Source organism: Giraffa tippelskirchi, chromosome 5 (assembly GCF_054371585.1).
Source record: "Giraffa tippelskirchi isolate mGirTip1 chromosome 5, T2T-mGirTip1v1.2.pri, whole genome shotgun sequence".
NCBI lineage: Eukaryota > Metazoa > Chordata > Mammalia > Artiodactyla > Giraffidae > Giraffa > Giraffa tippelskirchi.
The window spans coordinates 161,022,284-161,036,674 of NC_137279.1; the positions used below are offsets into that span (position 1 = coordinate 161,022,284).

Consider the following 14,391-nt stretch of genomic DNA (forward strand, 5'->3'; position numbering starts at 1 on the left):
CTTTAAAAAAATTAATACGCTTTAAAAAAAAAAACACCTGAAGAGAAAGTACAAAGTTCCCATATATTCCATCATTCCCCCCTCAACTCCCCAGTTTCCCTTATTACTAACACCTTGCACTAGTGTGGTTACTTGTAAGAACTGATAAGCCAAAAGTGATACACTATTATTAACTGAAGGACATAAGTCTACATTAGGGTACATTCTTTGTTTTACTTTTATGAGTTTTGACAAAGGTATAATATATCCGTCATTACAGGACCATGTCAACTGATTTTTAACAAGAGTATCAAGAATATTCAGTGGGGGAAAGAACAGTCATGTCAACAAATGGTGCTGGGACAAATGAATATCTAAACACAAAGGAAGAAAGTTAGAAACCCATCTCACACCACATAAAAATGAATTCAGTATTGATCACAGAGTAAATATAAGCGCTAAAAATATACAACTCCTAAAAGAAAAAGAGGAACAAACCTTTATAACCTTAAGGTTAACCCAATGGTGTCACAGAAACACCACCAAAAAAACACAAAAGAAAAAGTAGATAACTTTGTTTTCATCAAATAAAAAACTATTCTGCTGCAATATACATACATACACACACACACACCCACACACACACCCCATTTAAAAAGTGTGAAGATGACTCACAGAATAGGAGAAAATATTTGCAAACCACATATCTGACAAGAGATTTGTATCTAGATTATCTAAAGAACTCTTAGAACTCAAAAATAAAAAAGCAAATAACAAATAAAATATGGTCTAAAGAATTTGAAGAGGCATTTCTCAAAGAAATAAAATCAGAAATGGTCAATAAGTTCATGAAAAGATGTTCAACATCATTTGTCATTAGGGAAATACAAATCAAAACCACAATGATATACTACTTCATACCTACTAGATAGCCAAAATTAAATTTCAATATGATTTGACAAGAGTTGGGAGAAACTGGAATCTCTTACAAACGGCTTGTCAGAATGAAAAATGGTTCATCCACTTTAGAAAAGTCTGGTAATTGCTAAAAAAGTTAAACACCTACCATATGACCCAGCAATACCATTCCTCAACACATATTCAAGAAATGAAGACATGTGTCCACATAAAAACTTGTACATAAATGTTCATAGTCACATTATTCATTTAATAGGCAAAATGTGGAAACAACCCAATTGGACTTTGTTTCCACTGATGAACAGATAAATAAAATGTGGTATATCCATATAATGGATTACTACTCAGCAATAAAAATGAATGAAGTACTGATACATGCTACAACACTGATAAACCTTGAAAGTATTATGCTAAATGATGGAATCCAGTCACAAAACCCACAAAGTGTATGGCTATATATTCTGGACAGACCAGGCAAATTCATAGACAGCAAGTAGATTAATGGTTGCTAAGGCTGGGGAAAAGGGGACCAGATGCAGAATAACTGCTATGCAGAATAACCTGCTATCCAGGCACAGGTCTCTTTGGAGTGATGACAGAATTCTAAAACGATGATGGTTTCCAACTCTGAATACACTGAACACCATTGAACTGTACCTTTTACATAGGTGAAATTTATGATATGTAAATTATATCCTAATAAAGCTTTTAAAAATTGCATCTATGGTCCTTGCTTTCAAGGAGTTGACAGTCTAGAGCTGGAACACATGCCCTGAGACATGATTTCATCTTACCATATCAAGAAAACTTACAAAACTGCATAACGAATTTCTACAAGACTTTCTTTTACATCACTAATTTCAATTTGGAGAAAGAACTGGTTACATCACTTCCATTCTTAAAACGGCAAGGATAATATTAAAACTAAAACAGGACATACATATTACACATCAATTATACTTATGTTTACCTCTTTTTCCTTAAGTAAAGCTTCGTGTTTTTCTTCAAGCCGCTTCATTTCAAATGCTAATGTGTCTGCCCTTTTGGATTCAGAGGAAAGTTTAACATGAAGATCTTGAACCTTTTATCAGAAACAAAAGTAGAAAATAAGAGTATATAATATTGATAGCATTTCAGAGATCAATAAATGAAAAATTGGAAATAAAATTTATAGTAAGATTACAGTCTAATTCTAAATATTTGTAGAAATGGCATGTAAATAAAAAATTAACATAAGTTTTAAAATACACAAATAATAATTCAGCAAAAAAAAAAAAATCAGTCTTCTACTGTTTCTCTAGGGTGTTTGATAAAATAGCAAAAGAGAATATTTTAGGTTATAACTCCATTCTCTAGGTATTTATCCCTGGTTATCAGAAATGTTAATAAAACAATAAAATATCCCAAAAGTATACAAGCTCAAAAGCCAATAAAATGCCACAAGGGAAGCCCAACAATACTGGAGTGGGTAGTTTATCCCTTCTCCAGCAGATCTTCCCAACCCAGGAATCAAACCAGGGTCTCCTGCATTGCAGATGGATTCTTTACCAACTGAGCTATCAGGAAGTCGAAAAGACCTAGGAAACACAAACTCAATGATCAATTCTTGAGTTAAAATTACAGATAGAAGATACATGTGATAATAATAAGTACACAACTGACTACAAGTGGTGTTTATCTGGGGCTTCCTGGGTAGCTCAGTGGGTCAAGAATCCACCTGAAATGCAGGAGACCCCAGTTCGACTCCTGGGTCGGGAAGCTTCCCTGGAGAAGAAATAGACTACCCACTCCAGTATTTTTGGGCTTCCCTGGTGGCTCAGATGGTAAAGAATCCACCTGCAATGTGTGAGACCTGGGTTCTATTCCTGGGTTGGGTAGATCCCCTGGAGGAGGGCGTAACAACCCACTCCAGTATTCTTGCCTGGAGAATCCCAATGGACAGAGGAGCCTGGCAGGCTACAGAGTTCATGGGGTGGCAAAGAGTCGGACACAACTGAGTGACTAAGCACAGCACAGCACAGTGTTTACTCCCTGCTACATCCTTCTTAAGGATGAAAAGTTACACTCTTTCAATTGTATTGATTTAAAAAATTTAGGTATTTTCTTACCTGTCTCTTGTATGTTTCTAATTGTGTGCGTGCAGCATTTGCCTTCTTTAATTCCTCTTCTAAGCTGACTGTATTATGCATGTACATCATGTTTGTTTCCTGTAAAGTTTTCACCTGCTTGCGAAGGTCATTCAGATCTTGTAGCTTCTGACGATATATCTCAACTGTAGACTCCAGTTTATTTGCTTTATCAGAGGTAGCCCTATAATAACAAAGATTAAACATTACTGTGTAAAAACAAGTAAATGCACATAACAGTGTTATTCTGGCTGTAAAACGAGTCTTCCAAATGAACTATCAACTGGTTAAAAAAAATGAGAGGGACAGAGAAAAGAAATCATTAACTTTGTGAGAAATCTGGAAACGGACTCAGCAAGTTCAACCCTTCTGTTATAAAGTCATCAAAATAAAATGCTCAAAATTTGACACACTGTATTATCAAACTATTCTATATATCACAACAACGTATTAATAAAAATAATGGTTTTGTAAATACAGTTGAACAATTCTGAGCTGCCTTTTAGCTTACAGGCCAGTTGTGCTCTGTGCATAACATCTAATGTAGTTTGTTGTAAATATTTGATATATTAAGGAAGTTGACTGAATTTATAATTTGTTTAGCAAAGCACTTCCCTTTAGAGTTGTGCACACCTGACAAATGGGATGGAGAAAAAATAAACAAACAGAATCACTTCAATATCACGTGAAGGTTAAAATTAATGCTTATAAAGATTTTGTTTTAAATGAACATTAAAAACTGTGTAAGAAAATGGTTAATTAAGAAAAATTAACATAATAACTTCATGGCAAATAGATGGGGAAACAGTGGAAACAGTGGCTGACTTTATTTTTCTGGGCTCCAAAATCACTGCAGATGGTGACTGCAGCTGTGAAATTAAAAGACACTTACTTCTCGGAAGGAAAGTTATGACCAACTTAGATAGCATATTAAAAAGCAGAGAGACATTACTTTGCCAACAAAGGTCCATCTAGTCAAGGCTATGGTTTTTCCAGTGGTCATGTATGGATGTGACAGTTGGACTATAAAGAAAGCTGAGTGCCCAAGAATTGATGCTTTTGAACTGTGGTGTTGGAGAAGACTCTTGAGAGTCCCTTGGACTGCAAGGAGATCCAGTCAAACCATCCTAAAGGAGATCAATCCTGGGTGTTCATTGGAAGGACTGATGTTGAAGCTGAAACTCCAATACTTTGGCCACCTCATGCGAAGAGCTGACTCATTGGAAAAGACCCTGATGCTGGGAAAGACTGAGGGCAGGAGAAGAAGGGGACGTCAGAGGAGGAGATGGTTGGATGGCATCACCAACTCAGTGGACATGGGTTTGGGTGGACTCTGGGAGTTGGTGATGGACAGGGAGGCCTGGTGTGCTGCAATTTATGGGGTCGCAAAGAGTCGGACACGACTGAGTGACTGAACTGAACATAAAAAAAAAAATCATTTAAACAGATTCTTTGCTTAACATTTAACAGGCAAAGGTCATTATAAACTTTGTACTGTCAAAGACAATAAGAAAACCTGGGATAATCTTGAAATAAATGCTAGGATTCTTATCTATATTTTATCAAATGTCAAAATATGGTTTGTGAGAATACATTTCTTACACAAAAATTTCACAAGATGTACTAGTAAGTTCAAGAAGGTCAAGTCAAATGTATCTAAAAATAACTCAGCTTACAAATTTTTAAGAAAAAGGTATCGTTTTCTTTAATCAGAAATAAGAAAAAGGTTTATGGTTCTAATATGAAAATCTGTCCTAACAGGAATCAAATATTATCCTAAAACTTCTCATAACTATCAACAAACATAAAAGAAGTGAAGACTAGGAAGTTGGATAAAAACTGATCAATACTTGATACACAGGTATAACCGTAAGATTCCTTAATTAAAATCTAGAATACCAAAATGAGAAGTGACATAATTATATTTAGACATGCCATACCTAAGAACATCTATTTCATCTTTCAGGGCTCTTGTTTCCTCAGCAAGACTAGTCAATTCATCATTCCTATGTTGAAATTCAATTAATTGCTTTTCAAGTTCTTCACAGTGAACACGGTAATCATCTTTTGCAGCTTCAAGCCTTGCATAAAGAAAACAAGTATTTATAATGTAATTTCCATTATTTGTTTTTACTGAGACATGAGCTTAGCAAATGTTTCTTTGATTCCACATTCAAAAAAAGAAAAACTAAAGGAATAAGCTACTTTCTAGTCCTTAGTTTTAAAACAATAGCTTAAAAGTTGGAGAACTCATACTTTCCAATTTTAAAAGTTACTACAAAGCTACAGTAATCATGATAGTGTTGTACTACCACAAAGCTAGACATATAGATCAATGACAATTAAAAGTCCAAAAGTAAACTCTTAACACTTACAGTCAAATGATTTTTTTTACTTAAAAAAATAGACTTTTTTTCAGAAAAACTGAACAGAAAGTACAAAGTTCCTATATATTCTCTCATGGTTGTCTCATTCCCCAGCTTCCCTTATTATTAACATCTTGCATTAGTGTGGTTACTTGTAAGAACTGATAAGCCAGTAATGTTCTGAATTTTCATTATCACCCTGAAACACTGAGCCTGGTTCTCTAGTTCAAACAGAATTTTAATCTCAAAAGAAAAAGAGAAACCATATAAAGTTACCCAAAAATGTACATAGCATGTAAAGTGGTGAAATATGAACTCTAAGTATAGACTGTGATAAAGAATAAATACTTTGAACCCAAAAGCAACAACAAAAATTAAAATGACTATATAGTGATAAAAATATTAAAAAATTATTTGATCAGCTGACAATAATGCAGAAAAGAAAAATAAACACAAGAACAGATATGACAAATGAAAAATAGCAAACTGATAGACCCTAAGCACAACCATATCAAAAATTATGTAAAGGGCAAAAGGACTAAACACACCAATTAAAAAGGCAGAGACTATCAGACTGGATAAAAAAGCAAGGCTCAAATATATACTAGTTATAAGAAACATTTTAAATATAAAGACACAATAGGTTAAAAGTAAAAAGATGAAAATAAGTATCATGCAAATAATAAGCAAAGAAAACTGGGGTATTTATATTAACATCAAAAAAAAAGGTTTAATACAAAAAGTATTACCAAAGGTATGGATATTTCACAATTATAACAGGGTCAATCCATCAGAAAGACATATCAAAAAATTACATGTAACTAAAAACAAAATTTTAAAACAGATGAAGCAAAAACTGACAGAATCAGAGATCCACAAATCCATAATTATTGTCAAAAATGTTAACATCAGTCTCCTAATAAATGAAAGAACTAACCAAAAATGTCAAATACGGAAGAAATCTAAATAACCCTACTAACCAGTTTGATATAATAAATATTTGTGAAACATGTCAGTAAAAAATTACAGAATATACATCCTTTGTAAGTACACATGGAATATTCACTGCAATAAAACATGTGATGGGCAACAGGTATCATAAATAGTAAAAAGAATGAAGTCTTATGGACTACATTCTCTAACCACAAGGAAATTAAATTAGGAATCAGTCACAGTGAGAAGTTTGGAGAAAAGCCTTAAATATTTGGAAATTAAAAAATACATTTCTAAATGATTCCTGAGTCAGAGAAGAAATCAGAGAGGAAATTAGAAAATATTTTGAACTGAATAATAACAGAAATGCAATCAATCAAATTTTAGGGACACAGCTAAACCAGTGCTTACAGAGAAATTTACAGTTTTAAAGACTTATAGTAGAAACAAAGAAATGCTTAAAATCAATCATCTAACTTTAGGAGACTAGAAAAAGAAGAGCAAATCAAATCCAAAGTAAGTAAAAGGAAAGGAATAAAGAAAAGAGATCTAAAACTCACACTATGGGAAACTAATAAAGGCTGTTTGATTAATAAAGGGTGTAAGATTAATAAAACTGATGAACCTCTAGCAAGGGTGACCAAGAAAAATGAAAGAAAACACAAATTACCAACATCAAGAATGAAAAAGGAAACACCACTACAGCTCCTACAATCATTAAAGGGACCATAAATAGAATATTACGAAAAACTTCATGCCAATAAATTAAACAACGTAAATCAAATAAATATGTAACTTGAAAAAAACAATTTAGGAAATTGACATAATATGAAACAGAAAATCTGAAAAGCCTATGACCATTAAAGAAATTATATGTGTCATTAAAAGCCCTTTCACAAAGAAAACCACAGATCCAATTGTATTACTGATTAATTCTATCAAATATTGAAGGAAGAAATAATGTCATTCTTACATAAACTCTTTCAGAAAATAGAGGAGGAGAGAGTATTTCCCAATTATTCTATGAGACTAGTAGAACTCTGATAACAAAACCTGAAAGACATTACAAGAGAAAAAAGTTATAGACCAGTATCTATTATAAAGACAAGACACAAAAATACTTTCAAAATATCAACAAATCAAATCCAGTCATATGTGTATAAGATAAGAAAATATGACCAAGGTGGTTTTTCTCTGGAATACAAATTCTTTTAACATTCAAAAATTAATCGTATTAAAAGAATAAAAAAGAAAAACCAAACCATCTTTTTTCAAGATGCACAGAGTCCTAAGACAAAAATCAACACTGATAAATGATAAAAAACTCTTAGCAAGGCAGAAATAAAGGAGAACTCTTCCAATCTGATAAAAAGCCAATTTAAAAACTCGACAGCAGGCTTCCCTGGTAGCTCAGTGGTAAAGAATCTGCCTGCCAATGCAGGGGACACAAGCTTGATTCCTGATCTGCGAAGATCCTACATGCAGCAGAGCAACTAAGCCCCTGTGCCAGGACTGTTGGGCCTGTGCTCTAGAGCCCACGTGCTACAACTACTGATCCGTGCGCCTAGATCCCATGCTCTGAAACAAGACACTGCAGTGAGAAGCTGGCACACAACTAGAGAGTATCCGCCACTCTCCACAACTACCACAACTAGAGAGTATTGCCGACTCTCCACAACTAGAGAAAGCCCACACAATAACAAAGAGCCAGCATAGCCAAAAATAAACAAATAAATATTAAAAAAAAAACAAAACTCTATACCTAGCTTCATACCTGATAGTACTTAATTGGACATTTTCTCCCTAAGACTCAGAACACAGCAAGATGTTTGCTCCTGCTCAAAGCAAGGAAAATAAAGACAAGGCAGAAATAATAAAAGGAAGAGGTAAAGGTCTATTAATAGATGACTGCAGATTCCTTAGGATTTTTTACCAAAACAAACTACTAGAATCAGTAAGTGAATTAAGAAACTTTGCAGGGCTTCCCTGGTGGTCCAGTGGTTAAGACTTTGCACGTCCACTGCAGGAGCACGGGACTGGACCCTGGTCAGAGAACCAAGATCCTGCATGCTGTGCAGCACGGCCAAAAAATAAAAAAGTAAATAAATAAAATAAAGTTGTTTAAACAAAAAAAGAGGAAACTTTGCAAGACACACTAGTTTTCAAATGCAAGACGTTAAGGTTCAAGATATAAAAGTTTCAACATATAAAAATCAACTGTGTATCTATATATTAGCAGAAACTTTCAGAATAATTTTTGTAACTGTGTTTGTAATAGCAAAAAATTAAATATTTGAGAATAAAATGAACAGAAGACACACACAAAACTATGCTGGAAACAACACAACATTGCTAGAGAAATTAAAGACAAATAGACAAAGATACTAAATTCATAAAACAGAAATTCTCAATGTGGTTAAGATATCAATCATATACAACTTGAAGTCATAATCACAAACGGTTTTTAAGAGAAACTGACCAAAAAAAGCAAAAAGACAGAAGAGTCAAAAACATATTCTGAGAATAAAGAGTTGGAATATTCACACGACCTGATTTTAAACGACTTATTCTAGAGCTATAGTAGTCAAGATCATGTCTTAAGGGCTAAAGACAGACAAATTGATCAGCAGGAAGGAACTGAGCTCAGAAAATGACCCAAATTTTATGGCTATATCATTTTTCACAAAGGTGCCAAAGCAATTTGATGGAGTAAAATAAAAATCTTTTCACCTGATGATACCGGTAACAACTGGATACGCATAAGGGAAATAAAAGTAAAGTCTGACACCCACATATTACACTATTTTCAAAAAAATCAATTCAAGATGGATCACAGACCTAACTATGAAAGATAAAACTATAAAGTTTCTAGAAGAAAATACTAGAGTATTTTCATGAGTAGGGAGTAGACAGATTTCTTGGACAGTACATAAAAAAGCACTAATCTTAAAAATACTGATAAATCACCCTTCATCGAAGAACTTTAACTCTTGATAGACACCATTTGAAAAATGAAGTGGCAAGCTACAGAAAAGATGAAATATTATTACATGCATATCTGACAAAGATTCTATAACCAGAATATATATTTTTTAAACTCTTACAACTCAGTAATAAAGACAAACAACCCAATTTAAAAATAGGCTAACAGTGTAGAGAGGGAATTCACATAGTAAAATATAGCACAAATAAGCACATGAAAAGGTGCTTACCATTATCATTAGTTATCAGGAAAATGCATATTAAAGCCACAATTCAACACTCTTAACCCATTCCCTGGAATAACTAAAATGAAGAAGACTGATAAGGCCAACTTACGTTATATAAGCAGAGTAACTAAAGCAACCAGCAAGTACTGCTGGTGGGAATGTAAAACAATACGACCACTTTGGGAAATGGTTTTCTGGTATCTTTTAAATATAACACAAACAAAATGTGTGACTCAGCAATGCCACTCTATGTAATTGCCAATGAGAAATGAAAAAATACGTTCACAAAAGTTTTATATTCCAATGTTTATATCCATTTTATTTATATTAGCCAAAATCTGGAAACTCAAATGTCCATCCAAAGGAAAGTGAGTAAGCAAAATGTGTTAAAATGTGCAATAATTCCATTTAGCAGAATACTACTCAGCAATAAAAAAAAAAATGAACTGATATATTCAGCAACATTGGTAGATTTCACAAATATGCTGAGCAAAAGAAGCCAGTCACCAAAGCATTCATATTACAATTTCTAAGAAGTTCTAGATCAGAGAAAACATATCTATAGTGGAAAATAATTAGAAGAGTCTCTGGGACATAGTGGGTATCTGGGAAGGGACACAGAGGAGCTTTCTGTAGTGACAGAAATGATTTATCAAATGATAAAAGTGTGAGTTACACAATGTATGCTTTAAATAAAAGATGCCAAACAGTGCTATTCACTCAACTCACGGTATGTAAACGTTATCTTAAAAAAAGAACTGTAAACATACTGAAGTGTAGCATTAGTTTGCACTGTAGCATTACCTTTTTATAGAAGGTATGGATTAGCAATTCTTACTTCAAATGTGCTTTGGGATTGAGTAAATGAATAAATCTGTTGAGGAAAATGGAAGTCAGGTTTCTCAATGTTGGAGAAGGGAGTTACAATATGGAAATGCAGAAAATCAGAATGTACCCTGAAGTCACTGGACTGAAATAGAAGATGATAATATGAATTCACTGTTCATAATTGTAGCTATGAAAATAAATAGATATAGGCATAGACACATGTGTGCAAACATGGAATGGTATGAACCTGTACAAGTGTATTTCCTAGCTCTGTATACCAAGGTGGCCCAGAAGCAATGACAGAAAAATTCATCTAGACCACCCTTGGAAGAAAAGCCATGATCAACCTAGACAGCATATTAAAAAACAAAGACATTACTTTGCCAACAAAGGTCCATCTAGTCAAAGCTCTGGTTTTTCCAGTAGTCATGTATGGATGTGAGAGTTGGACTATAAAGAAAGCCGAGTGCCAAAGAACAGTGGTGTTGGAGAAGACTCTTGAGAGTTCCTTGGACTGCAAGGAGATCCAATCACTCCATCCTAAAGGAAATGTGTCCTGAATATTCATTGGAAGGACTGATGCTGAAGCTGAAACTCCAATACTTTGGCCACCTGATGTGAAGAACTGACTCACTGGAAAAGACTGAAGGTGGGAGGAGAGGGGGATGACAGAGGATGAGATGGTTGGATAGCATCATCGACTTGATGGACATGAGTTTGAGTGAGCTGCGGGAGTTGGTTATGGACAGGGAAGCCTGGCGTGCTGCAGTCGGTGGGGTCGCAAAGAGTCAGACACAGCTGAGTGACTGAACTGAACTGAGACCATAGACCTTTGTTTTTAGTGGAGAATAAATCTAGACAGAAAAATTCATCTAGAATAATATTCTCCACTAAAAGGAATCAGGACTTCTTGGAGAAATGGCTGATTCTAGACTCAAGGAAGAATAATTAGAGTGTGGAGCATTTTGTTGTGCCAGAAAGAAGAAAATACTCAAAGAAGGATAGCAACATATTGTAAAGACACATGGCTAATTGAAAGGCTTCTCAGTGGTCAAATCTGGGACACTTTAAACATAAAAATAAATGATGATAATAATGGAATTATAGTTCAATGAGTAAGAATCCATTTCTAAATGCAAAGCATGATCCTAGATTAGACTCTGAAACAAGAAAAAACTTAAGTTTTAAGGACACTGAGATAGTTGATAGAATTTGCATATGATCTGTACATTAGATAATGATTTGTTTCAATTCACTATTTGACCAATTCACTATGCTGTGGTTTATAAGAGAATATCTTTCTTCTTAAGAAATACTGAAGTACATAGGGGTAAAGCAGTATGTCTCCAGTTTACTCTCAAATGGTTCAAAAAACAAAACTATGTGACTATGTAAAGACTATGCTAAAGCAAATGAATAGAACTGTCAAACAAATGTCAGATCTGAATGAGAGATATACAGAAGCTCCCTGTACTATTCTTGCAACTTTTTTCAGTAAGTTTGAAATCATACCAAAACAAAGTAACAAAAAAACACATACAGTACAACTGGAGTGCCTATTTATCAGGGCCTTACACTGCAGGGCTCAGGGGTAAGCACACAAAAAAATAATGTTTATCAAAGGTTACATGTACACTTTTTTTTTCCAAAAGAAGAAATATAAAAGTTGATATGAAAAGCATCCTTTTAGTGTGAGATTTATATATTTTTTCCACTTATTATCAAATTTCCTCTCCTATGCAAAAATTCCTCTTCTCCCCAGGTTTCAGCAATCATTCCTTTAAATTCCTCGTGGACTTGCCTATGGCCTTCATTTGGCCCTCATCGTACATTATTTTGAATTGTTTTGCTTTTATACATGTATCCCACTTGCTTAACTGGATTGTTAGCCCTGCGAGGACAGGAACCACTTATACTAGACAGTATTTTCATCCACTTAGTATTCTAAACATGCGTTGTAATGCTTAATAACCAGTTGTTGCTATTATGATTTTTAGCTACTAGTTTAATAAAACTATAGAATGATTTCTACTAAAAATGCTACCTGAAGTTTTCTTCCTGTAACTGTTCTAGTTGCAACTGTGCATGAAAATATTTTTTTGCAACCATTGTATTTGGATCATCAAAAGATCCATCCAACTGGTCAAGTTTTTCATTCATCATCTCGTTCTCAGAAACTAGTGAATTCTTTTCATCTTGAAGTGCTGTCACCTAAAAAACAAAAACATATATAAGCATCAGTAGCAAAGAAGAGTTTAGAGTGGAGTTCTAGATTCTAAATCTGACCAAGCCATTAACTAGCCCGATCAATCAGACTAGATAAATTCTTAAGGATCCTTCTAGCTCTGGAATTCCGGGTCTAGGAGGTTTGGATCAGAAGAAATAAAATTAATTTTATTAATACAGAGAAAAGAGAGTTAATACATATAAAGGAAAGTATCTTCCAAGCTTCAGGCTTGCTTTAGGTTGGAGAAGAAACTGTTTCTAAGTCTCTAAAATTTTATGCACCTACGTACTTCAAAAAAATAATGTTTCCCTTTTAGGTATAAATTTATTTTCAAGATGCTGTTACCTAGTAAACTGAGATACACACAAATATGCACAAAATTACCATTTTAGGTTCATAGTAGAAAATTATCAGATTCACATCGTATATTCAGGGGATAACCACATTATTTGGTTAGTAAATCAGCAGCAAAAAACTGAACCCAACTGCACATTGAAACTATTTGCTTAAGATTTAAACTGGATATAAACATATAACTTTAGAATGACATCAATACCAGTACTTGATACATTTTTAATTTTACTTACATATTTATGTTAACAAGCATTACTTGCTCCCTTAGTTCTACTTCTTTTTCATTTAAAAATATCTTTAAACATTTAGAGATAAGGCTGCAATCTTTTATAAGACATGCTTCCTGAGTAACTCAGTCGGTAAAGCATCTGCCTGCAATGTGGGAGACCTGGGTTCAATTCCTGGGTCAGGAAGATTCCCCTGGAGAAGGAGATAGCAACCCACTCCAGTATTCTTGCCTGGAGAATCCCATGGACAGAGGAGCCTGACAGGCTACAGTTCATCGGATCGTAAGAGTTGGACATGACTTAGCACTATCTTTCTTTCTTTTCTTTCTTTTGTAAGACCAGACATCTACATGTGATTTTACTAAGATTAGTTTGAAAAAGGCTGACTTAACATAACTTACAATACACTGTAAGGTACTGGGCTTCCCTAGTGGCTCAGCTGGTAAAGAATCCACCTGCAATGAGGGAGACCTTGGTTCGATCCCTGCATTGTGAAGATCCCCTGGAGCAGGGAATGGCTACCCACTCCAGTATTCTGGCCTGGAGAATTCCATGGACGTATAGTCAGTCCATGGGGTTGCCGAGTATGACATGACTGAGCGACTTTCACTTTTACAACTTATTACTGCACAAGTTTGCTATTTATAGTTTCAAAAGGTGTAATCAATGCAGTCTAGTTACGTGAATGGAACTACATATGGACACACTGAGCTAATAACAAGAAATTAAAATCAAGTTATAGGGACTTCCCTGGTCTGGTGGTTAAGAATCACCTGTGAATGCAGGGGTCATGGGTTTGATTCCTCGTCCAGAAAGATTCCACATGCCATGGGGCACCTAAGCCCAAGCACCACAATTACTGAGCCTGTGCTCCACAACAAGAGAAGCCCCCACAATGATAAGCCCTCTCACTGCAACAAAAAGCAGCTCTTGATGACCAGAACAAGCAAAAGTCCATGCACAGTAACAAAGACCTAGAGCAGCTAAAAATAAATAAATAAATATTTTTAAAAAAAAATCTAGTTATATTATATAGTCTTAAATACAGTGTAGGCAAGTTACAAATGCTGTCCTCCAAATGAGTAACACAAAGTCTGAAAAACCATTCCCAGACAAAGAGGAAACAGTTTCTCTTCCTAAATTCAATGCATGCATCCATCCTCATCATATAAGCAGTTTAGTGACTATTATCTGTCATGTAATACAATCCTGTTTTTGGGATAC

General features: G+C 34.4%; 1 protein-coding gene across 27 annotated transcripts in view; it reads right to left on the reverse strand.

Annotated features, from left to right (window-relative positions):
* Positions 1 to 14,391, reverse strand: part of HOOK1 (hook microtubule tethering protein 1) — a 208,102-nt gene that overhangs the window by 158,950 nt on the left and 34,761 nt on the right. For 26 of the 27 annotated variants that reach the window (XR_014052717.1, XM_081486661.1, XM_081486663.1 and 23 more), the window contains 4 exons: positions 12,404 to 12,570; positions 4,964 to 5,104; positions 3,006 to 3,207; positions 1,868 to 1,978 (listed from right to left, as the gene is read on the reverse strand). Coding sequence is in view for 26 of the 27 variants with exons in the window: in XM_081486661.1 (XP_081342787.1) it covers positions 1,868 to 1,978; positions 3,006 to 3,207; positions 4,964 to 5,104; positions 12,404 to 12,570 (621 nt within the window). In the remaining variant the exon portion in view is untranslated. Of the gene's footprint in view, positions 1 to 1,867; positions 1,979 to 3,005; positions 3,233 to 4,922; positions 5,105 to 12,403; positions 12,571 to 14,391 lie in introns of all 27 variants that reach the window. The other variant, XM_081486651.1, reaches the window with a different exon arrangement.